The sequence below is a fragment of the Mytilus californianus genome, unplaced genomic scaffold (assembly GCF_021869535.1).
Source record: "Mytilus californianus isolate M0D057914Y unplaced genomic scaffold, xbMytCali1.0.p SCAF_11, whole genome shotgun sequence".
Classification (NCBI taxonomy): Eukaryota; Metazoa; Mollusca; class Bivalvia; order Mytilida; family Mytilidae; genus Mytilus; species Mytilus californianus.
This window is the reverse complement of record NW_026262593.1, coordinates 1,053,843-1,080,837: the sequence shown is the minus strand read 5'-3', so window position 1 is coordinate 1,080,837 and position 26,995 is coordinate 1,053,843. Positions and strand designations below refer to the sequence as shown.

General features: G+C 30.8%; 1 protein-coding gene across 1 annotated transcript in view; it reads left to right on the top strand.

The window, feature by feature from the left end:
- Positions 1-2,432: 2,432 nt before the first annotated feature.
- The window catches only part of LOC127720745 (sialin-like), a 39,301-nt gene continuing 14,738 nt past the window's right edge, over positions 2,433-26,995 (top strand). The window contains exons 1-4 of the mRNA XM_052227500.1: positions 2,433-2,463; positions 2,894-3,042; positions 7,910-8,143; positions 9,023-9,110. Coding sequence (XP_052083460.1) covers positions 2,433-2,463; positions 2,894-3,042; positions 7,910-8,143; positions 9,023-9,110 — 502 coding nt within the window. The remainder of the gene's footprint in view (positions 2,464-2,893; positions 3,043-7,909; positions 8,144-9,022; positions 9,111-26,995) is intronic.

Genomic DNA, 26,995 nt, shown 5'->3' with positions numbered 1-26,995 from the left:
CTCTTTGACACATTTCCCATTTCCATTCTCAATTTTATATCAAATACAGAACATAAGGAAAACGTTCCATTTGTCATCCCCACGGAATAAAATTAATGTGTCAATGTTTTTTACGTAGGGTTTTAGTCACATGGAACTCTTGCCGAAAATACGTCAACGGTTAAACATAAGGTCAAGTGTTCATACCATGTGTTTAACAACAAACCCCCGAGTCTTGATATGTGAATGCATACAAATGTTTTGTTTTGATGGTCTTTTTGTTGTTGTAACTGACTCTTTGACATAGACCCATCCAGATGCGGATCCAGGATTTTGAAAAAAGGTGCCCGGGGCCCCAAACTAGACAACGTTTTGAGTGGAACAGGTAAAAGGTCTGCATTAACCATAAATGTAGCTCTATAGGGGGCCCGACACCCTCCGCCCCAAATCCCCTTTGCGGCATCATACCCTTTTATTCATAACTTATTTGTATGGCAAAATTATATTCCAGATCGAAAATCACCTAACATAAAAATAAGAAGACGTGGTATGATTAATAATTTACTATACCCCTTCCTTTTACTATCAATTGACGTTCTATTATAGTGTTTTGTTTTGATGTTCCACTGATCAAAATCAAGAGGGGGAAGGGGTGGGGTGAAATCTCAAAATACAATTTTATTCCCGCAACATGTTCAGCTGTCTTTCCAAAGTCTGCCGGTAACTTCGTCTATTGTTGTCGTTTGTCTTATCTTGATCCAGATGTATATGTTTCATTTTTTTAAAAGTTTTTCAATAGTTTTTGTTACATTCATTCTTACTTTTTAGAGTCAAGGCCATTTATATCTGACCTGCCTTTTGTTTAGATGTGACTTGGTTTATTGTGTCGTTGAATCGCTTTCTCATTGGAGCTTATGTTTATGTAATTTATTGAATATCGACTTTAAATAAAACTTTGAATTGAATTGAATTGAATTGGCGTATTCCCATTCGACTAAACACAGATCTTGAGCATCAATTTGAAACTAGGTTCAACTACTATTTGATTATTTTTCAGACAGTTTTACCCTGGTCTTCGATGAAATATCTTGTTCTCATCTGCAGATGATAAAGATAATATTACGGATACCTGTACTCGGTTGCGTAGTATTTGACGTTCTAGTTATTAGTCTGACCATCTAATTATGTGGAAGCACGTCTTTAAACTTGCATCAGATATTTTCTCTAATCATATAACCTTGTACATCATAATATGTTATAGTGTATAGCAATCCTCTAGGAAACGATGACCACAAAAGGTAAATGGGCATTTTTCATGATCATTTAATCTACTCTCTGCCTCTGTGTGTCTCTCTACCATATATATCACCTATTGTAAGTTACTGAACATGAAGAGATATGGCCAACTTCCCCTGTATTTGCTTCACTCAGAGGATTAAATCTAAAAGTATTCAAAACCCACTGGAAATTGCATATTGACGAGTCTATATTATGGTGATACAAAATGGCAATACATGTTTTTATCAATTTTGCATCGAAAGACATCTCTAACCGAAATGAATTTAATTTAATGCATACCCGAAACACAATATAATTATATAGTTTTACTTATATAAGAATTTTGGATAACGATGTCTTTATATATTTTTGGGATAATTACTCAACATTTGTCAACATCTGTCAAATTTACGGTTTCGGTGCTTTCTATTGTCAACTTTATAAGTAGGTGATCTTTTTAGAAATACTCTATAATATTGTTAAATACCTTTTATACACACAATTGGTTGGGATACTGTGATTGTAAAATTAAAGATTGAAATACTTATTGAACATGAGAAATAAACTCAAGGAAATTTGGTCCTCGCTCTAAGTCATACAGATGCAGATATACTATAGTCCGTATGTGACACTGCAAATAAACAACATCTAAAATTAGACTATTAATACAAAAAGTAATATTTTTTGCATTTGTAAGAGACATTAGGGGAATTTTAGATCATCACAAAGGATGACTTACAAATGTTTCTGCTCTTGAACACGACAGTTGCTGGAAGGTCTTTATAATAAACTATTAATTATTATCAATCTAAAAGATAGGCGCAAGATACCAAAGGAATATTCAAACTTCATAATTCGAAGACAAATTTATAATGCCATGGCAACAAACGAAAAACGACCAAAAGACAGTCTTTAAAACACAACATGCGAAACTAAAGACTGAACAGCACGAACCTTACAAAAAACCGGAAGTGATCTCAGATGATCCGAAAGGGTAAGCAGATCCTGCTTCATAGGCTCATATACGTACAGATTCATGTGATGTCACATTCGAGGAAAGGAGTACGGGATTGTGGGTAGAACAATTGGAACATATCCGTCGTCATTTGTGAAACAGATATTCCATAACGGTCAACCAACTCGTGATGGCGTCCGTATTATTCATTTTCGAAAAAATGACTTCAACTTCACCACTTGGAACCCATGGTGCTATAGCTTTATTGTAAGCATCAAATCTCTTTCAAGGAATTCATGATAGGAAATGCAAGCTCTGGAATATCGTATCAACTGGGGCATATGTACTGATATGCAGGCGCTTTTCGAACGTAGAAATGAATGTTCAAAATTGGGAAGCTGAAATCATCTCTTTTGTCGTAAAGTTTTGTTCTCAAATGACCCTAATTGTAAATTTCTAGACGTGAGTCAAGATATTATATATTTGTTTTTATATTTGTCTTTCTACCTAGCAGATACTTTTATGTCCCGGTATTGTTCTCGTTTACTTTAATACAAAAATAGTATTCGAGTGCTGGTTTTATTTTTATCAAACTGAATACTTTGATGAAAATGTAAAAAAAAAAAATAATTGATTCCATTTTTCTGCAAAAGAAAATCTATTATATATTTTTTATTGAAGGAAAGTCTACGCAGAATAGATGTGCTCAGTATAATGGAACATTTAATCACAACCAAGAACAAAATGGAGTTCAAACTTCAGAAAAACACATGGTTTCTTTTTCTGATAATGTTAAATCTGCAACGATATCATCCGATTCTATACCTGAAGTTAGTTCTCTTCAAAGACCATCCCTTATAGAAATGTATACATCAAAACGTTGGGGAATTACCTTTTTGGCTTTTACAGTGATTACTCTGTCCTTGACCTTGAGGATGGGAATGAGTATGGCAATCGTGTGCATGGTTAAGCCAAAGAATAACAACGAAACTAGACCCTTCAACCAATCAGAAAGCTTATCATCTACGCGTCATGACGAGGTGAGTGGCTGACCAAAATAAAGAATTTAGTTATATTGACATATAAGATGTAAGAGAAAAAAAGAACGAATATATTACTGGCATTAAGAGACATTTTTTTAGCTTAGATAGAAGTGGTAAAAAACGACAATTTAGATGGCAAGAAATAGTTTTATCTATTTTCAGGAATGGTTTATTTACTGGGACTAAATATGGATAATTGACGTGGACAGTCACAAACAGGGCCAAGTTTATCAACATATAACTATTGATTTCCTTTTTCAGGAATGGCTTGTTGTCTTGGACAGTGACACACAGGGATAAGTTCTATCATCATATTACTATAGGTTTCCTTTTTTCAGGAATGGCTTGTTGACTTGGACAGTGACACACAGGGACAAGTTCAATCATCATATTTCTATGGGTTTCCTTTTTCAGGAATGGCTTGTTGACTGGGACAGTGCCACACATGGACAAGTTCAATCATCATATTACTATAGGTTTCCTTTTTCAGGAATGGCTTGTTGACTTGGACAGTGACACACAGGGACAAGTTCTATCATCATATTACTATAGGTTTCCTTTTTTCAGGAATGGCTTGTTGACTTGGACAGTGACACACAGGGACAAGTTCAATCATCATATTATTATTGGTTTCCTTTTTCAGGAATGGCTTGTTGACTTGGACAGTGACACACATGGACAAGTTCAATCATCATATTATTATTGGTTTCCTTTTTCAGGAATGGCTTGTTGACTTGGACAGTGACACACATGGACAAGTTCAATCATCATATTATTATTGGTTTCCTTTTTCAGGAATGGCTTGTTGACTTGGACAGTGACACACAGGGACAAGTTCAATCATCATATTACTATGTGTGTTAGCAAGTCTATGATTAGTTAAACACCGCTGGCTAGCATACTTGCTGTTTGAAAAGAGAGCCGATTGTGTAAGTCTTTCCTGCCAGTACATAGCATCTACACTACCAAGACTATTGCAGTGCCTTCCCGCGACAGTGCACGTAAACTGGGGTCTAGTACCTCAGACTAACTGCAGGAGATCTCGGAGCAGCAACGGTCCTAGAGATGCAGTGTGTAGGCCCACCGGTGTATGGGCATGCCCTAGCACTCATCAACCTTTGTCCCAGCTATGGGTTAGATGAGAGTCGTAGCCCAGTAAGGCAACTAATCTAGGAGATGGTAAACTTCGAAAACAAACCTGGATAGAACGTATTCATTAGCTCTGGACAGCAGCTTTTCTAGAGGATGGAAACCTTGACCACAAATTCCCTGTCCCTCCAGGTTGGAGTGTTGGGCATGGGGTTAACTCCCTCATCCTTTAAAAACTATCACAGTTACAAAAATAACAACAAATGAAATTAGGTCCAACAGGGGACTCAAACAACAGCGGAATGACTTCTATTGTGGAAATTAGGAAAATGAATACGATTCTTCTAGGGCCTAAAGCACAAATACATATAGGAGCCTGTAATGTTCGAACCATGTATGAAACATCAACGACAGCACAGGTCATCAAGGAAATGCAGCACTACAGGTTGGACATTCTTGGCGTGAGCGAATGTCGTTAGACTGGCTCAGCAAAGACCAGAACAAATATTGGCAACATCATCCTAATGGTGTAGCAATAATTATATGCAAAGAAAAGGCAAAAACACTATTAGAATGGGAACCAATCAGTGAAAGATTAATAACAGCAAGATTTAATTCAGACTAATGTAAGCTTTCTATCATACAGTGTTACGCACCGACAAATGATGCTGAAGATGAGACCAAGGATGATTTTTACGAACATCTGCAGACTACCATTTCTAAAGTACCTGAACACGACATGCTGGTAATAATGGGAGATCTTAACGCAGACAACACTATGCTAAAAATGTCATGGGCAGGCATGGTTGCGTGGGGGCGGATGAGAATGGGGAACGTACAATCGGTCTTTGTCTTTGCAAAAAAAAAATTTATAGGAGGGACCATCTTTCCTCATAAAAACATCCATAAACTAACATGGATATCACCGGATGGAAGAACAGTAAACCAGATTGACCACATATTGTGACAAACAATTGGCGTAGACCATTAAGAGATGTACGAGTACTCAGGGGTGCAGACGTAAATAGTGATCACTACCTACTGAAAGCCACCATCAAATTAACACTTAGAAAGGCACCAAATGAAAATTAGAACAGAAATTAAGAGACTAGACACAGCAAGGCTGAAGTCACCAAATGTCACGAAAACATTTTGCTTAGAATTGAAAAATCGGATTAGTGTGCTAGACAACTCTGATGATGGAGAAGGCAGTTTACAAGAGAAGGGGGATAACATCAAACTTTTAAGATATTTATGTAAAAACTACAGAAAAGACAGTTGGTCACAAGACAAAAAAGAACAAAGATGGCTAACACCGGAAACCTGGCAAACAATTGAAGAAAGAAAAACTATAAAACAGAAAATAGTAAATGCAAAATCCAAAAGGTTACAAGATCAACTACAAGTAACATACAGAACAAAATACAAAGAAGTTAAAAGAAGTGCTAGAGAAGATAAAAGACAATATCTGGAGGACCTCGCAAAAGCAGCAGAAAAGAGAGAATTGGGTACAGTTTACAAAATCACCAAACAGCTTTGTGGAACATCAAATGCCCAGACAGCACATGTAAAAGACAAAAATGGCAATTCATTGAAAACAGAACAGAAACAAGCAGAAAGGTGCGTCCAACCTTTCAAAGAGGTATTAAACTGCACTGAGCCTGATGTCATAGCTAATCCTGAACCATCGGAAGATGATTTTAAACATCAACACAGAACCACACTATAGCAGAAGTAAGAAATGCTATGAAATCATTGAAAACAGGCAAGGCACCAGTCATTGATTCCATCTACGCAGAGATGTTAAAGGCAGACTTAGATACATCATCCAAAGTACTTCACAATTTTTTCCTTGTCATATGGAAAGAAGGGCACATACCACCAGACTGGAGCAAAGTCCTCATTGTGAAATTACCAAAGAAAGGTAATCTACGCAACTGTGACAACTGGCGAGGGATTACATTACTTTCTGTCCCTAGTAAAGTATTCTGCAAAATTCTTCTAAAAAGAATTGATAAAATCGTGGATGAAAAGCTTAGAGAAGAACAAGCAGGCTTAAGAAGATCAGAGGGAGAGGATGCATTGACCAAATATTCACACGCAGGAACGCCATTGAGCAATGCATAGAATGGAACACACCCCTTTTCATTAATTTTATTGACTTCAAAAAATTATACATAGATAAACTCTTTGGAGAATTGTAAAATCATATGGAATTCCACCTAAAATTGTGATGCTTATAAAAGCTTTCTACAACAGCTTTGAATGCAGTGTCATCCTTGATAGCTCTATCTCAGACTCATTTGAAGTTAAATCTGGTGTAAGACAGGGATTAATTATGTCACCCATCCTGTTTATATAATTGGCCATTGACTGGATACAAAGGCAAACAATTTTAGACAAGAGAAGGGGTATCCAGTGGACCATGTTTAATCAGCTAGAAGACCTTGATTTTGCTGATGACATAGCCATATTATCAACAACAAGCGATCACCTACAAGAGAAGACCACCACACTTAACAACTATGCAAAGCAAACTGGTCTGAATGTAAATGCCAAGAATACCAAGGTAATGTCAATAAACACCAGAAATACAACAACAATTACAATCAGTGATCTGCCAGTAGATAGTGTTGAAAACTTCACTTACTTTGGAAGCATCATAAGTGTAGATAATGGGGCAGGTAAGGATATAAAGGCAAGACTATCTAAGGTACGTGCAACATTTGCAAGACTTCATACAATCTGGAAGTCCAACCAGTACAGTTTAAGGACCAAACTGCGAATGTACAACAGCAATGTAAAATCTGTTACACTGCATGGTTCAGAAACTTGGCGTGTTTTAGTAAGCGACCTTCAAAAAGTAGATGCATTCCATACTAGCTGCCTAAGAAAGATCAATAGAATATTTTGTCCAAATAAGATCAGCAACAAGTGCTGAAGAAATGTTATGTTAAGAACATAACAGCAGAAATCAAACAACGAAGATTTAGATGGTTAGGCCATGTGCTGAGAATGCCACAACACAGCACGCTTAAACAGCTCTATATTGGACACCACCAAGAAAAAAAGAAACCAGGGAAACCAAGAATCACCTGGCGAAGAACTGTAACAGCAGAACTGGAAGCAATGGGTCACACCTTGGGTCAAGCCCAGTAAATGGCTAAGGGCAGAGAGAAGTGGAGGCAGTTTGTAGTGGCCTTATTTCCCATTGGGGATGAAGAGTATAAGTCAGTAATTACTACGAGTTTCCTTTTTCAGGAATGGCTTATTGACTGGGCCAGTGACACACAAGGACAAGTTCAATCATCATATTACTACGAGTTTCCTTTTTCAGGAATGGCTAGTTGATTGGGACAGTGACACACAGAGTCAAATTCTTTCATCATATTACTATGTGTTTCCATTGTTCGGGAATGGCTTGTTTACTGGAACAGTGACGCACAAGGCCAAGTTCTATCAACATATAACTATTGGTTTCCTTTTTCAGGATGGCTTGTTGACTTGGACAGCGACACACAAGGACAAGTTCTATCATCATATTACTATAGGTTTCCTTTTTCAGGAATGGCTTGTTGACTGGGACAGTGACACACAGGGTCAAGTTCTTTCATCATATTTCTATGGGTTTCCTTTCTTCTGCGTACTTGGCGGTTATGTTGCTGGTAAATACGGCGGGAAAATAATCATGATTATCATGATGACAACGTTGGCTGTTGCTTCGATTGGAATCCCTTATGCAGCTATTACAAGTCCATATATCGTTATGGTGATACGGATCATTGTCGGTCTGGCATCGGTGAGTATGACCTTACATATATTTTATGTTAGTATTGTATTAATAAAGCAATATTATTTTTCTAAGTTCAAATCTGAGTCATAAATCCCTAAGAAGGATAAAAACTGAGAGTATCTGATGAAATCCAAAAGGCGTGCTAATCCATAGTTTAATAAGTGAGGCCGTATATTTCTTTGGGTTCTACGGAGAATTGCTATGCTAGTATGACATTTGAGAGAGAGAGAGAGAGAGAGAGAGAGAGAGAGAGAGAGAGACATTAATTATATTGTTATGATGCTACGGATTATTTTGTCAGATATCACTTAATGTGATTTCGTACTGCTATCCACTTATCCATCGAACAGTTTTGTCATTAGGAGTATCACCCGCATAACTGTGTGTGATTAAACAAAAATACAACAAAAAATGTCGAACTACAAGGTAAATTCAAAAAGATTGAAGTCCATGAAACCTGACAAAACGCTCGACTGTATCAACAAACAAAACGAATTGAAAATAACTGTCATATAAGTAACAGATAGAGATATAAAAAATTGAAAACAACACGTTAAATAATTTCATGCGTCCGAAGCGCTTTTCTGGATTTACCTTCATCAGGAAGGTACCGATCACTCATCTTTTGTGTGTTTAGGGGGTGTCTCGGGTGAACCTTTTTTTTAATTAATCAAATAGCAAAAACTCAATAGCACACAAGAATAGTTTTCGTTAGACTAAATTTTTTTTCTCATTCTCAATTCCCTTTCTAAAACAGTTTCCCCCAAAAAATATATAATCAAACAATGTATTAAAAATATCCATATCCCTACAAATGATGAATATTGGGTGTCTTACTGATTTCTACAAAAATTCAGATGGTTGGATCATTCCGATTTCTTGTAGGGTGGTTTAGAGCCAAGCATGATGACAATTATATCTAAATGGGCACCAGTCGTTGAACGATCACAAATGATATCAACTGCTATTGGAGGTATTGCGTCAGCTTTTCCCAAACTGTGCTTTTAACTTACAAATTAGGAGGAAGATGATGCGTTATTTTAGTCTACTAATAATTATCCTCTAAAATGTGTTCTAATTGTGATCATGTACATGTTGAATATTTGAATTATTTGGAATGGATTTGGACTGAAGACGAAATTTATTTTGTTGCTTTTTGAAAGTTAATCCCTTTTTTCTAACCTTTATTTAATTTGCATGGAGCACTCTTTATAGTTATTGCGATGTACCGCTCACAAATATGTTATAGTTCCTTAATACACTAAATTCAACCACTGATTCTAAGTCTGGTTTTTTTTTTTCTTCATTTATCTTATCCTGTGTCATAACTGTAGTGAACAATTCTAATTTATTTTGATAAAGATTTTAATAAAAACTTTTACTCTAAACTGTGCTGAACAGTATTACTCCAAAGGGCATTTTCTTTTTATCACACAATGCCAAAACATTGAACAAAGGCACCCAATTTTGCATCTAATACTATTATTTAGTAGAGGTTAGATTCGAATCAAGAACAAATTAGTATATTAATCAGTTCAATTTAAAAAAAAATGACATTAATTCAAATATTTGCAGACTACTGTCGACGATCTATTCCTCATTTGCAGACTTCTCCATCTATTGAATGTTCCACACATTGATGTAAAGACAAAACGTGCTCTTTTTAATTTGTAGTTTACATAATACTTTTGAACAATGTCTCAAATATAACAATCTGATTTCTTGTCTTTTCTAATTCATGAATTTAAAACAAACATACTCTAAAAGTCTATAAAGACATCACATGAACATTTTGACAAACTCCTAAAATCCATATCGACAAAGGGTATATTGTCATAGATGCATGTATACTCAGAGCTTTCTACATTGATGTTGTTGACTTAATGATTTAGCCAGAAGCATTTAATAAGATCTTTCACATTTTTCTTGCATTTTTTCATACTTTCGCCAGCCGAATGCTTCATTATAACCATTCATGTGCTGTAGTTCTATACTGATCTCACTGATCATTCCGTTCCTGTGCTGTAGTTCTGTGCTGTTCCCATTAATCATTCCATTCCTTATTTCAGGGTGGTATTATGCCTTGTATTATGCAGATTTTATCTAAATGGACACCGCTTTTTGAAAAATCACAAATAATAGCCACAGCTATGGCAGGTATATATTTTAATACTAAAAATTGTAGGGATTGCATTTTTATTTGTCACAAAATTTTTCTACTTGTTATTGCCACTTTTCGTATAACGTGAGGGTAACCAAATTGCACCTATTTTGACAGTTTTAGACCTATGTTTATTTATGATCTAGACAAAAGTTTCCGTTCTGTGTTTATTTTTTTAGATGTATCCTTATGTTTTATGTAGTTCCACCAATTGTATTTTGATTCCATATTGAATTATAGAAAAATGGGTGTGAACCGACCTCCAACTATCCATGATTCTGTAACATGTGTAATGAGGAATACCCAAATTGCATCCATGCTTAAAATCACATCCGTAAAAATCGATGCTGTTTTGTCTTATTTCTCCAAATAGTTAGAACAATTTGACAATAGTTCATGCTTATTATTCATTTTTCAAGAAATGGATGCCTGTAACATATTTCTATTGCTCATTTTCAAAAGTTGACTTTTTGTGGACGTCGCATGGCGACGTTTCCGAAGATTTTACTTTCCAGTGAAAACTTTATATGTTGGTATATACTGTAAACGTTTTATGTGTGTTTAAATATATTTAGCTATGTTGAAAGACGTGCATAATGTCAAATCATAAAAAAAAATTGTTAAGTCTCTATGAAAACTTGTAAGATTTCCACTGCTATTTTTGCTAAATGGATGCAATTTTGGTACTCGGTGCAATTCGGGTACTGTGACGTTACATGTTATAATGGGTTTCCCAAGAACTTTCTTTCCTGACGACATATAACTTTGCACAGTTTGTGTAAAAATATATAGGAATTTAACACTAGTAATAGTAGCAGGTAATACAATATCTGATATGATTGTTCGAGTTCGAGACAAATCAAATCACAACAGCAATTGTTAAGACATGTTTGTCATTTGCCATTTCAACTGATGATTTATTTCCTTTTCTTCAAAACAGAAACAAATGCTTCCAAAATCATGTTACACAATATCACACACCTATATCCCCCTCCAAAAAAAAAAAAATTTGACCCCCAAAAAATTACCCTCATTTCAAGTAAAAGAGCCCTAAATTTTCATAAAAAAAAAGCAAAAAAAAACGCAAAAACACCAAAATTTTCTTACTCCCAAAAAATTTTTTTTTTTACTTTGGAAAAAAACGTTATTAAAAACACCCAAAAAACAACAAAAAAATTCCAAAAAAAAAATAAATAAAAAAACCGGGAGAACAGGCGAAGAAAGAATTCTGTGGGATTTAAGAGAAAAAAAAAAAAAATCAATTTTTACTTTAAAAAATGAAACAACCTACAGCTCCTGATTTATATCCAGAATTACCTATAGAAGATGGACAAAATTATAGACTACAAAAAATAACAGAAATAGAAAAAACATTAATAAATGAGAGAGATAAACGTAAATCACTATACAAAAAATATAAACGCGGAGTTAATGTTACTGATGGTGTTGATACAAGTTTAATTTCGACATCTGTTGTTTTAGCTGGTATAGGAATAGCTTTTCCTATCTTACTTCCCATACAAATTGCAGCTGTTGTATGTGGAAGTTTAGGAGGTCTAGTTAAATTAATTAGAAGAAAGTTGACAACAAAATCAAAAAAACATTATGAAATTAAAACAATGGCAGAATGCAAGTTAAACAGCATAAAAGATTTAATATCAAAATCTTTAACTGACGGACAGATAAGTGCAGATGAATTTAAACTTATTTTAGATGAATTAGAAAAATACAACAAAATGAAAGAAAATATACGAACAAAACAAACACAAACAGTAATGAATGATAATGAAAGAAAAAAACTAATTGAGGAAACAGAAAATAGAGTAAAAAACGAATTAAAAAAAAAAATGGAAAATCTTTGATTTTCTTTAATAAAATAATTTTAGTTGATAACGGAAATCCACCAAACTATGAATCAATTTTTAATTAAATAAATGGATGAAGAAACAAAAGAAAAATTAGTAAAAAATGTAAAAATAATGTTAAATAAAAAATTTAATTATTTTTATCTTAAGTTGTTTTTAACAGGTTCTTTTTATTGTTTATTATCTAATATTTTAGATGAATAAAATGGCTGAAGGAGGTTATGAGTTTGATAATCCTGTGTTTAAAAATAATGATTATGATGATGATTATGAAGAAGAAGAAACGTCTTTTCAAGATGATGAAGAGTTTCAAAATAATATAAATAAGGAATTTGAAATATCAAGAGATTTATCAGAAAATGATGTTAAAATTCGTAAAAAAGAAACTACAAAAAAAATGATTAAACAATTTTATAAAAAAAATGGTGAAACTATACGTAATGAAAAGGTTTTTTTTGTTGGGGAAAATCATAAGGGAAGACAAATCTTATATGTAAAAGATGAAAAAGGTAATGATATTGCATTAACATATTACCAAAAAGGAGTATTAAAGTTTTATAAATTTAGCACTCTTCAAAGAGAATACGGTGTTAATTTTGTCAGGGATGTTTTAGGTGTAGATGATTATAAAATATCTGATAATTTAAGAGAAGGTAGAGCAGGGTTTCAGAGAATGTTAAATGAACTCGATAATATAGAAATTCCATTACAAGAAATATCTACACAAGAAGAAGGACAAGAATTATTAGAAACAGCAAGTAATGCAGAAACATATGTGAAAGAAATAGAAACTTCATTTATTGAACAAGGAACATCTTTAATAAATGAAGAAACACAAACAAAAATGACAAAAAGAGAGATGGATGGTATAATAAAAGCATTTACAACAGCGGAAGATGAGATTGCAAATAATTTAGCAAAACTGAATGAAACAAATAAAGACTTAGCAAAAGAAAATGCCAAATTAGAACAAGCTAAAGAATACAATGATGAATTTCAAATAGATAGAATAAGTAGTCGAATAAGAGAGTTGGAATCTGAGAGAAGTGCAAGACTAGAAGTAATTAATATTAATAAAGAAAAACTACGTAGTCAAGTAAACAGATTTAAACAAACAATACATAAAATGTTAAACGAAGACAAAACATTAGGTGAAAGAATAAGAACATTATTCAGAGAACAAGGAATAACAATAGTTAGTGTTTTAACTGCTTTTGGAATGATTATTGGTGTTATTGTTGAAGCATTTACTGGTGGAACTACTTCTCCTTCTCCTTCTCCTTCTCCTCCATCAAAAGGTGGTGGTGTACAAGACTGGATAAAAAAACAATTAAAAAATCTTGGAAAATTATTATCTTTTCTTGCAGGAAAATTAGCAGCTGCATTACCAGGTATTATAGGTTCTATTGTTTCTTGGTTATTGTCTGCAACAAAAGACGTAGTAAATTGGTTTGCAAACAACTTATGGGCATTGCTTATTTTAGTTGTTAGTTTATTGTTTACTGCTGCTAGAGATTATTTGAAAAAATAAAGTGCTGTAAATCCTATTACAATACTTACAAATATTATTGCTTGTTTATTATCTTCATGATCTTCATGTTCAATTTTTTTTATTGGATCTATTTTTGGTTCTTTAGGCTTTTCAGGTTTTATAGGTTCTTGTGGTTTTACAGGTTCTTTTGGTTTAAAATCAACATGATCAAAATTTTTATTATTTAAATCATCATTTAACCCAAGTGTTTGATTTTGTGTTGCAATTATAATTTTATTATTATAACCAACAATACTTCCAATTTGTAAAACCATATCACTGGGAGACATATATAAACCAAGTCCATAAGCATAATCAACTTTACTTCTTGCATATTTTAAAACATTTTCATAATTCGATATCTGGGTGGGTAAATCGATAGGACTATTTATTACATCTTGTACATTTGCTAAGAATTGTTTTTGTGCATCAAATCCTGTTCCTACTTTTAAAATTTTTGTTTTTGTTTGAGATTGTGCACCTAACAAAGCCCATACATAAATTTTAATACTTTCATTAATACGTTCAATACCTGCTTGTGTAAACCCATTAGAGTTATCTAAAATAAATGTTGTCCAAGCCATACTTATATCTTTTTCATGCTTAATAGTATCATGAGTACTAAAGAACGGTCCTTTAATTTTATTTCTTTGTCTATATTCTCCACTTGGTTTATAATATTGCTCAAAACTTCCTAATCCTTGACATGATGATTCTAGTTTTTGTCTCCAATTTGTATTTGGAGAAATATTAAATTCATCACATAATTTCTGATATGCAGCTTTGTCATATGGGTTCTTGTAATAACAGAAAGAAGAATCTGTTGGTAAAGGTGATTTAAGTTCTTTTAAAATTCTGGCAATACAATAATATAAATGAAACATATAAAAAGACTTTGTAAGATTTGAAGTATTTTGTATATGATCATTATAAGAAACACCACATCCTGTACTTGCACACCAAACTGCAAAATTTAACTGACATTGCCACCAATCAAATGAAGAATGAATCCAGGCATTCCATGGTTCGTTAGTGTGTATTGATGGGTTTTGATAGTTTTGAAATAAATCAGGAAAAGCTGTTTTAAAGTTCTCTTTTTGATTTACAAATATCGTTTGATTTACAAGATTTGTTTTTAATTGATGATCTTTTTCAGAATATTTAATACCTGGATTATATGAAACATTAGGATTATATTTAAATTCTTTTGTTATCATTTTTTTATATTAAAAATGTTTCATACTATTTCAAATATTGATAATACAATAAACTTAGAACAATACATAAATAACAGAAATGGAAATAAACGTATTGGTTTGAAATTTATAAGATACAGCATAGGTTGGTATAATGTTTATCATGGGTTTATAACAAAAACCGGAGAGGAACAGCAAAGGATTATGAATGGTTATTATAGTTTTCAACAAATAGTGGATGAATTTCAAAAAGAAAATATTGTATTATCCGTAAATGAAGCAAATGGTATCGCTTCATTAAACACTACTACTGAGTTAAGGATAAGTAAGGGTTTGGGAAATATGTTAGGGTTTAATAATAAACGTAAATTCGAACCTAATGAATTACATTATGGAAACAAATTTGTGGATTTTGCTATCCATAAATCATTATATATCCATTTGGAACAAGTTAGCACTTCTCATAATTATCTTGATGGTAAGCCAAGTAAATTATTAGCTGTTATTCCAGTTGAAAATAAAGAGTTTGGTGAAGTTATAACAGCAAGATTTGAGCATCCGGAATATAAGTGTTTAGTAAATGATGTTATAACAGAATTGAAATTAGAAATAAGAGATGAAAATAATAACAAGATAATTAATCATTTACCAATTAATTGTGTTTTAGAAGTTATATAATTTATTTAATAAAATGAGCATACTTGGTGTCAAAAAAAAAAACGTAGAAAAAGAAATATTAAATATGAAGAGTGAGCTTCAAACAATGGATACTAAGGATAAAAATTTACATCGGAGTGTCGCTGCCCTAAGCATCAGAGTTTTAAATGTTGAAAATATAGTTGATAATATTAAAAATAAACCAGACAGAAAAATAATAAGTATATATGCTGGAATTGATGGTCCAATACATGGAAATAAAAAGTTTAATTTTGGTGTTGGTGGTGGTTATTATGTAATGAACTTTCCAGGACAAATATTGGGTATTAGTTTAGTAAGTTTAAGAACAAGCACAGATATTATAGCCATTAAGATGATTGTTAATGATAAGTCAACTATTTACAAAATGAGTTTGGATAATGGTGTCACACACGGTTTTAATAACTTTTATACACCTTTTGAAGTTAAGGCTGGAGATTTAATAAGTTTTATTAGTATGACTAATAATTATACATGTATCAATACTCTAGTATCAGTGATAATTGAATTATTTTTATAACAAATTTAATCCTTAAAAATGTCGGCATACGGAAACAAATTAAATCCTTACAGAAAAATAAGAGAACCCCGTGGTGTGAAAGGTATTCGTCAAAGTGTATCAATAACAAATAATCCTTCAACTATTGATCAAAATCAACAGCTATTAGTGAGATTTCCCAATCTAAGCAATAATGATGTTATTGTTCCTGGAACAACCAGATTGGCATTTGAAATAGAACTCACATCTACAGACGACAATGCAACTATATATCAAAACATAGGAAGAACAATAGTTAAAAAAACAACAATTCGTATAAGTGGAAATGAAATTATGTCAATTGATGATAGTGATATTTATCATTGTTATGTTGATTTATGGAAATCTACATCTGAACGTTTAAATATGGCATACCAAGGAATTGGTGAAACAAACATGTTAAAACACAGAGTTGGTGCAGATAATAAAGCATCAGACATAGGTGATGAAGCAATTGCAACTGCATATGGTGCAAGATTTTGTATCCCACTTGATTTTGAACTATTAGAAACTCATATGCCTTTTTATCAAGCAGGTCTTGGTGATAGACTTGAATATGAACTTACATTTAATAATTATAGCAATGTTATTAAATCAACAGATACATCTGCAAGTTATACAATCAAAAACATTTGTTTAGAATTTGATATGGTTACTGATGCAGAATTAGCAAGACAGATAAGACAACAAGTTAATGGTAAGATGGTTATTTTGTACGATAGAATACTAAGACATAGAAAAATAACCAAAAACAAATCTGATACATTGTGGAATATAAATTTAAATGTTCCAGCTAGAAGTATGAAAGGAATTCTAATGTTGTTCGAAGATCCTGAAAGAACAAGTACCGAAACTTATTATAATCCTAACATAACAAAAGTAGAAATGACAATAGAAGGTGTTCCAAATCAACTATACAGTCAAGGAATGAAAGCATATCAACAATGGGATGAAATAAATAAATTCTTTGCTTTAAATTCAAAAAGAAATAAAACAACAGAAGAAGTTTTAAAGGATTTAAATTTATCCTATACAACATTAGAAAAATATCTTACAACTAATTATGCATTATGGTTAGATTTACGTTCAACAGATGACAACTCATTACACGGTTCAGGTAGAAGAATTGAAAATGCTTCTGAAGGTATTACTATCCAAATAACTAAAACAGCAGGAGCAAATAAATTAATAAATGTTTATCTGTTTGTTATACAAGATGCACAAATTAATTTTGAAGATGGAAGATTTAAAGAAGTTAATTACTAGCGGTTCCCCTTAAAAAATGGAAACAAACGAGCGGAGCGAGATACACTCCGATTCCCTTTATGAATTACCAAAATATCCCCATTGTGCTATTATATGTGGACAAACAGGATGTGGAAAAACAGAGTTTGTTCTTGATTTATTAGAAGGAGAATATAGTGGAGTTTTCAAATATATAGTCATACTTTGTCCAACCATCCAATGGAACAAAGCATACAAAAATCGTGAATGGATTGGTGATGTTAGAAAACCAAAAACAAAAAATCTAATAATTGTTAATCCTATTGTTGAAGTGAGAGAAGCGAACGGTTCCCTTTATGAAGAAGAGAAGCTACAAGAACTACTAAGAATGTTCTTTAAAAAATATGCTGGTCATCCAACATTATATATCATTGATGACTGCAGTGCAACAAAAGAACTAACAAAGAAAAAAGATATGCTGTCCGAGCTTGCATTTTCAGGAAGACATGCGGAACAATCAGTGTGGGTCATTTCACAGAGATACAACTCTGTTTTAAAAGATTTAAGAGAACAAACAAAATGGTTATGCATGTTCTACACAAAAGATAGAGATAGTTTTGATAATTGCCTAAGAGAAAATGATGTTATTCCTACTTTGGAAGAAAGACAAAGAATAAAGGAAGAACTTAAAAAAAAGAAACATCGTAAATTAATATTAAAGACAGATCAACCTACTGATTATTGGTTACTTAATTGATTTTTTTAGCAATTCTCAAGTAATGCTTAAGTAATGCTTAAGTAATGCTTAAGTAATGCTTAAGTAATTCTTAAGTAATTTAACCAAAATAAGTAATTCTTAAGTAATTTAACCAAAATAAGCAAAATAATGCTTAAGTAATGCTTAAGTAATTCTTAAGTAATTTAACCAAAATAAGTAATTCTTAAGTAATTTAACCAAAATAAGCAATAAAAAAAAGCAATGCTGTTGGAAATACTAACAATTGCAACAAACACTGCAGTCTTATCATTGGTTGGATATGTTGTATTTAATTTTTTTAAAGTTAAAAATAAATTATATCCGTTTTTTGAAACGTATAAAATGAATGCTGAAGAATTATTAAGCGAGCAAATTGTGGAAAACATAAATATTGATGATGAAGCGAGCGAAGTGAACGGTTCCCTTCAAGAAAAAAAACGCGAAAGATTATCATCCGTTGTTGCTGGTGGGAGTAGTAAACAATATCTGGGCAAAGAATTACAACTGTCAGATATTGATAAAATGACAACAGAACAAATAAACAAACTATACTGTAAATATGAAGCAAGATTGGGAGCTAGTATGACCAAGACATTAGGAAACTCTTTTATAAATTTATATGTCATGGGTGTATCAAAGTTTTTCAAAGTTGTTAATCCACCAATTTTAATACAAGACTTAGAGGAAGATCCTTTTATCAATAATGCTTTAACTAATACATGTTGTGAACTGTACTATAGATATGGAATGTATCTTGCTCCTTTTACTGCAATATTAACAACAGCAAGACATATTGAACCACTCGCTTCGCTCGATTTCCGAAAAAAAGATGAAAATAATGACATAAAAAATGATGAATGAAAATCCTGAACAAAAAGAAAACAAAGAAGAAAAAAAAGAAGTATTTAAAAAACCCAAACCAAAAGACCCAAAAAGAGTAGCTGCTGGTAAGAAAGGTGCAGAAGTAAGAATAAGAAATGCAGAATTGAGAAAAAAAGAAGTGGAAAAATTAAAAAAAGAAAATTCAAAAATCAAACAAATAACAAAAGATTCTGATACAGAAACAGATTATGAATCAAACGAACATATCCCTTCTGTCAAAAAACACTCCAGTTCCCTAGTTGATTACAAATTTGTACTTTTTCCTATAAGTATTGTTGGATTGGGATTGTTTTTTTACAACCAAAGTAAGAAACCAGAAAGAATGATTAAAGAAATAACAAAACCAGAAAAACAAAAGAAAGAAATTGATCCTTTTGAATTTAATTAAATTTAGTACATTAAAATGACAACCCAAAAAGACGGAAAACAAATAGCAAATATGTTATATCATGCTGGAGTGGAAACATTGTTAACAGTTGGATATGCAGAAATAGGTAAAAAGGTATTAAGGAGGCCAGCACCAAAAGTGGATTTTAATATGAATGATGTTGTAATGTTATCCATTGATATATTACTTGCGATAGCAACAAAAGATATGTTGATTAAGCAAGGTATTATACCTGCTGATATCATGAAGTAATTTTTGTTTTTATAAAATGGCAAGTGCTTTAACAATGATGCTTGGTGGGGCAATAACAAATGCTTTTGCATTTTCAGGGAGTAATTATTTATTTTCACATATGGGTAGTAATGCAAATGAAGAGAAAATAAGACATGATAAAGCTATAGAAAAATTAGAAAAAGCACAATCAGAATGGAATAAAAAAAGAATACAAAGATTAGATTTTATAAATGAACAATTACAAAAGGAACATCATGCGGTTCAGACTTTTGATGATGTTGACCAAGCAATGAAACTATACTATCGTGTCACGAATAAAAAATTAACTTCATTATCACCTAAACCTACATTAAGTGATTTTTATACTCCATCAGAATACCAGAAAAATAGAGAGATTGCATTTGTTGTTGGTGGTATGGTATTAACTGGTTTTATTGTTTGGAAATTAAAATAAAAAATAAATACAATTTACGTTTGTATGAAAAATTGGAAAAATAAGAAAAAATTGATAAAAATTAGAGTCCCTAATTCCTGTACTTTTTTTGTTTTAAGGGGTATAGAGAAATAATAAAATAAAATAAAAAATTAAATTTCAGGACATGGTTTTTCAAAAACATATTCATAAACTTTATCTGGTCTAATAAAAGCATCCCAACCAGGAGGAAACTTAGATAACTTTTTACCTTCATACTTATCCATTACTTCCATTTGTTTTGAAGTTAAAGGACATTCTCCATCATCTCTTAAACAACATATCTGATAATTTGATAATTTTATTTTACCTAATATAACTTTAGCATGTGGATCATCTTTCTCAGTATAAGCTTCAATCATTTTTTAGTCTTCTATTTTTTAAAATAAAAATTTAAATTATATATTTTTTAATATCCATAAGGAAAACTTCTAATTAGATTTTCATTTTCATAACATACCATTCTTTTATCAAACATATAATCATAAGCTTTAACTTGTTTAACTGTTTTAAGTTGATGATCTTTTCCTATTTTTATGTTGTCATATTTTACAGTTTCATATTTTTCATTTTCATCAGTAACTATTTTTATTTTTTTATCTAATGTAATCTTTTTTTCTACTTCAGCATTTAATCTAAAACCTTTACAACAGCTAACTAGTTTTTCTGTATCTAGTTTCATAGAATAATCTTTTGGACCCGCAGATATAAATTGTTTTATATGATTAGCGTTATGTTTTGAAACAATTTCATCTGTTAAATCTCCTAATTTATTTCCCATCATACTTTCTATTTTTTTACAAGCTTCAGAACCATCATCATTATAAATACAAGAATCTGTATCCATGTATAAAACTCTTTCTTGAAGAATATCCAATAGTTCGTATAATTTTAATCTAGCATGTGCTGTTGTAAACAAAGCTATATAAACATTTACACTTGGATTAGGTTTAGAGTATTCTTCTTTATTTTTATATTCTGTTAAAACAATATCTTCATCTAATATCATAGTACTTATATCTTTATATTTTTCATTAAATACTATTTTAGTTATATGTTCTAAAGTAAAACAATATTCTTTTTGTGTAAAATTATCTCTCATACCAAAATGTCCCCATAAATTATTTAAACATATTTTAGCTATAAATCTTAATCCTGAATTGTACTTAACTTTGTCAATATCTAGATCATAAGCAGTATTATCTATAATGTATTGTATTTTTGTTTTACATTCTTTATCGTTTTTACAATCATTTTTACAATATTTAGGATCACATTTACATCCTGAAGCTTCTTGTTTATATTTCATAAACGTATCTACATAAAGTTTAAATATATCTGTAGATGTTTTTTCAAAATGTTCTAGTTCATATATTTTTTGTAATTCATAACCTTTTTCTATTGCTTTATCTATTTCTATTGTAGACCATGTACCTACTATAACTCTTTCCTCATCAGAATGTATACATTTTTCATTTTTAATATTTTTACATTCTTTACATCTTTTTATTTCATGTATTTTATCATGTTTATTTAAAGTAGGATAATCTATGTGTTTACATTTAAAAGATATTTTATTCATACATGTTCTACATAATCCAAAAAGTAATTTATGTGTATTATCACTAGTTAATTGTTTATAAGGTAAAACAGGGTGATACAATCCTTTAGGTGGTAATATTTTACATTTCATTATTCCGAAATAATTATTTTTTATATAATCATCTACAGAAATATCTGTAGATGTAATAGGATGCCCTATAGGATATTTACAATATTTATTTACTGATGGATACAGAGAACAAAAATCTACATATCTACCTTTTAAATCAGAAAGATTATTGTATAATTGAATAGTTTCTGTTCTTCCTCCATAAAATGCATCTCTTTTATCAATAGGTTTTAAATGTGGATCAACTTCAGGATATTTTTGTTGATCAAACTCACATTCCCATATTGTATGAATTTTTACATTTGGTTTTAGATAATCTTCAATAGTTTTAAGTCTTTCTTTAGTTTGGTTATATAACTCTTTCATAGTTTTTTTATTTCTATCTTTTTTACATATTTCTTCAGGACTATAACATTTTGTACATCCATGCCAATAACATCCAAAAAATTCATAAACATTACGCATTTTATTTTCTCTATCATAATAATAACCATCGACTTTATAACATTTATTATTAATGAATAATTTCTTTTCACCTCCCCTTTTAGCATGTTGAATCATTATATTATATTCTAAAGAAATATACTCTAACCATTGTATTGATTTTTGTGAATGTACTTCTTTAATTGTCATCTTTTTGTGAATTCCAATTGTTTCATTTGTCAACATTAATGTTTTAAATATTTTTGTACAACATTGAGCAATTGTAATATATTGAAATGGATCGATACAATTATTGGTTATATTTAAAAATAATTTTCTATATAAGGTACAACCTTTGGCAAGAATTAAAACATCCAATAGACAATAATAAAATATTTCTTTATAGAATTTAAATTCTTTTTCTTTAACTTTATTATACCATTCATCAAATAATTCTTTATTTTTAATTGTCATAGTATTATAACCAAAATATTCTTTATCAGGATAAATTCCCTTATATTTTTGGTTTTCTGTTGTATTAAAATAATGTGGAAAATAACCTTTGTTACCCACAAATCCAAATGTTTTTGGGAAAGCAGCTAATCCACATAATGTAAAATTTATAGAATCTATGAATCTTAAATTTATTCCTTTAATAAATATAGCTGTTAATTTTAGTCCAGAAGAAATTATGTTATGTTCAATTTTATTTTTTACAATGTATCCTAAAATCGGTTGCATATCATAACCTTTTCCATAATGTGAAATAAAAGTGTAGTCTTTAAATTTATCTCTTATGAAATATTTACAAAAGTTGTCTATTACAGAATTTGTTTCATATTTAATTTTTTCTACATCACTAAAACAATCATCTATGTCTAATTCTAACAAGTTTAAATTATCAATATTGAAATCACATTTAAATACTTTTACATAGTTATTTTTAAAACAATAAATATTTTCTAAATCGTAAGCTATACAAAAATTCATTATATGTATTCCTGTTTCTTGATTTGCTTCAAAATCAAAATATATATATTTATTATTTTTTACTTGTTTTGGTACTGATGGTTTCATATAACATAAGTGTTCTTCATTACTTTCCGTGTATTTTTCATAACATATTAAACATATTTTTTCACCACATTTGTGATTTTTACCTGTATATGTTTTGTTACATTTATCACAAATATGTTGTTTTCTGATAGTTGTTACTGTATTATCTTTGCATGTATGTTGTTCAGTATAACCAATTAAACATACTTTACAAAACCTACGTTTAGCTAAAAATCCTGTTATATTTGTTATAGTGTCAAAGTGTTCATAATGATAATATAAATATATTTGTTTATTATATTCTTCATTGCCACTATATAAAATATATTCTGCACTATTTGATGTAAAAACAATTATCCTAATATTAAGATAATTTTCAAAAACTTTTAAATCTTCAAAATCATTTCCTTCTTCTTTTATTTCTACTCCTGATTGTTCATGCAAATCTTCAGCTAATCTTTTTTGTAATGGTCTACCCTCTTTAATGTGTTTTAATTGAGAATCTGTAAAATCTTTTAATAACTTATTTGAAGCCAAAAAAGTTACAATTGCCCTTGATAAACATATTGTATCATCATTTTTTATTTTGATAATACTTCTTTTATTTATGACATCTAATATTTTTAAAGCTTTACCTTTTCCTCTTTTATTGGGTATAATAGTAACTTCAAAAATAACTTCTTCTAAATTTAATTCTTCAGCACTATTTAATAATCTTTCCATTTGATCCATGAATAACTTTTTAACTGTATTATATGTTCTTATAGGCCAGCTTTTATGTTTAGTAATTATGATTTCATGAATAGGTACTATTTTAATTCTTCCATTAGGGTAATCTTTTATGGAATAGTCTACCATGTGGTCAAAAGCATTTGTAAATGTTTCTTGTTTTTCATCCTTTAGACTAATTTTATAATTAAATACATAAATACTTGCTTTATGTTTATATTCTTTTGTCAAAACAAGTTTATATGAATCTTCTCGCTTGGATAAAATTTTATCCTTTTTTGCCTCCATTTTTTAAGAAAACATTTTAGTTACTTAAAAATGTCTAAAACAAATCTAACAAATAAATTAGCAGATGAATTACATCATAGAGTTATAAAATCTTTTCCTAAAAGACGTGTTTATGTTAATTCAATAGATCAAACATGGGCAGTTGATTTGATAGATATACAACAATATTCAAAACAAAATAAACACTATAAATATTTATTAGCAGTTATAGATGTTTTTAGTAAATATGGTTGGTTGATTCCATTGAAAAATAAAACAGGAGTAGCAGTGAGTGAAGCATTTAAAACATTATTTAAAGAAAGAAAACCAATATATATTTGGTCAGATAAAGGATCCGAATTTTATAATCGACAAGTAAAAGAATTGTTAAAAGATAATAACATAAAGTTATATTCAACTGAGAATGAAGAAAAATCCAGTGTAGTGGAACGATGGATAGGAACAATGAAACAACATATGTATAAATACTTTACTGCTAATGAAACTTTAAAATATTATGATATATTAGATAAATTAGTTAAAAATTATAATAATACAGTACATTCTTCAATTAAAATGACACCTGTTCAAGCAAGTAAATTAAAAAATGAATTAACAGTGTATAAAAATTTATATCCAGAAAAGGAAGAGAAAATTAAAAAACCTAAATTCGAAGTAGGTGCTAGAGTAAGAATAACAAAAAAAAAGGGTAAATTTGAAAAGGGTTATACTACTCGTTGGACTAAAGAAATATTTGTAATTGAAAAAGTTTTAAATACAATTCCTTTTACTTATAAAATAATTGATTTAAAAGGCGAAGAAATAACAGGTGCTTTCTATGAACAAGAATTACAAATGACTAAGTTTTAAATCTTTATTATAACATTCATTTGTAAAAGTATTTGCAAAATTACACATTATCATCCATGTACATATAACAGTCACTCAGGTATGTAGAAATACAGAATCCATTATCAGTTAATAGTCAACACAAAATCCTTAGCAACGGCGCTACTGTAGTGTCACCGTTACCATGTTATGAATTACGGTAGTAAAGTGGGATTGTACATGACAAACAAGAACAAATATTGTACTATACATAATTTAAATGGCGTATCCTCTTACAGCGTCGGCAGTCATGACTTCTTGAGATGATTCCATTTCTCGTGTGGAATACATATCAGGATTTTCTTGCCAAAATGTGTTCATTTCTGGGCTGCTGTTAAACAAAGCTACAAGTTCTTTCTTAAGCTTGAAGATCTCGGTGAAAGAAAGTCCAACTTTATAAAGTTTATAGTATCCTCCCAACGATTTTGCACATTCCCGCAACCTTCGAGCATAGGAAGGATGAATCCCAATGTTTTCAAGAAGCCACTTACCCCATGTAATAGTGATAATCCCTTGAATACGTAGTTCGAAAAATTTCTTGTAAACACCATTGAGCAACATTCCATATTGAATAAAAAAGAAGAGAGTCTGAGCATTTTGACGTTTAAGATGCTTAAACCCGTCTTTTAATTTTTCAAGCGCTTGTTCTTCAGTGGTAATGTCCTCAAGTTTAAACAGAAACACATCTCTGTCTATCGTCTTCTTTGTTTCTATAAAGTTTTCAACTAAATATGCATGAAGTTGTTCATGACTTCGTTTTTGTACTCCTTTTGTTTTCTTTGTCATGATTACTTGCTTTAAATTACTCTTTGGTTTCCTCGGAAACGTCTTGGTTGGTCCTTCTATCACAACATTATTTAAAAAATTAGTCATATTCATATGAAAAGCCTGATGTTCTAAAATAGTTGCTTTTTGTTCATCCGTCCATGTGTAATTTTGTGTAGCAATCATTTTTTGAGTATATGATCAAATTGACGAAATTCCAATAAAATGTTACAACGGAATCTATTCACAACACAAAATAATAGAATGAATAAACACCTACAGATGATTTTCTTGTGAAATACTCCAATCTCTCCACTGTCAATAAACGTCTGCTATATGTTTACATCACCCAGGCAACATGTAAACACACTCTTGACAACCATGTAAATATTTCCAATGATCGATTTAGTCTATAACACTTCACAAATGTAAAAAGCAATTGAAGTTGTAGTCGTATTGATCCGTTTTATTACTAGACTATATTGATAAAATTAATTAAAAATCAAGGTTGGGGCGCACTGGGGAAATTATTTTTTCTCTTAAATCCCACAGAATTCTTTCTTCGCCTGTTCTCCCGGTTTTTTTATTTATTTTTTTTTTGGAATTTTTTTGTTGTTTTTTGGGTGTTTTTAATAACGTTTTTTTCCAAAGTAAAAAAAAAAATTTTTTGGGAGTAAGAAAATTTTGGTGTTTTTGCGTTTTTTTTTGCTTTTTTTTTATGAAAATTTAGGGCTCTTTTACTTGAAATGAGGGTAATTTTTTGGGGGTCAAATTTTTTTTTTTTTGGAGGGGGATATAGGTGTGTGATATTGTGTCATGTTCAGTAGACAAAAGCATCATCTTGTGTATACCTGTTTTTGAACATATATCTGAGCGCATAGTTTTCTGGGGTACAGTTGTTAATATTTCTATTGGTGTCAGCATTCCTGATGAAGACACACCCAGAAAAGCGCGTAGAAACGCACGAAATGTATAAAGTGTTCATTTCTTTTACTAGCAACGGTGCGATACCACTACTGGTTAGTCCCCGAGGGTATCATCAGCTCAGCAGTCGGTGCTTCTATACTGACATGATAAAACATACATACGGTGACCTATAGTTGTTAATTTCTGT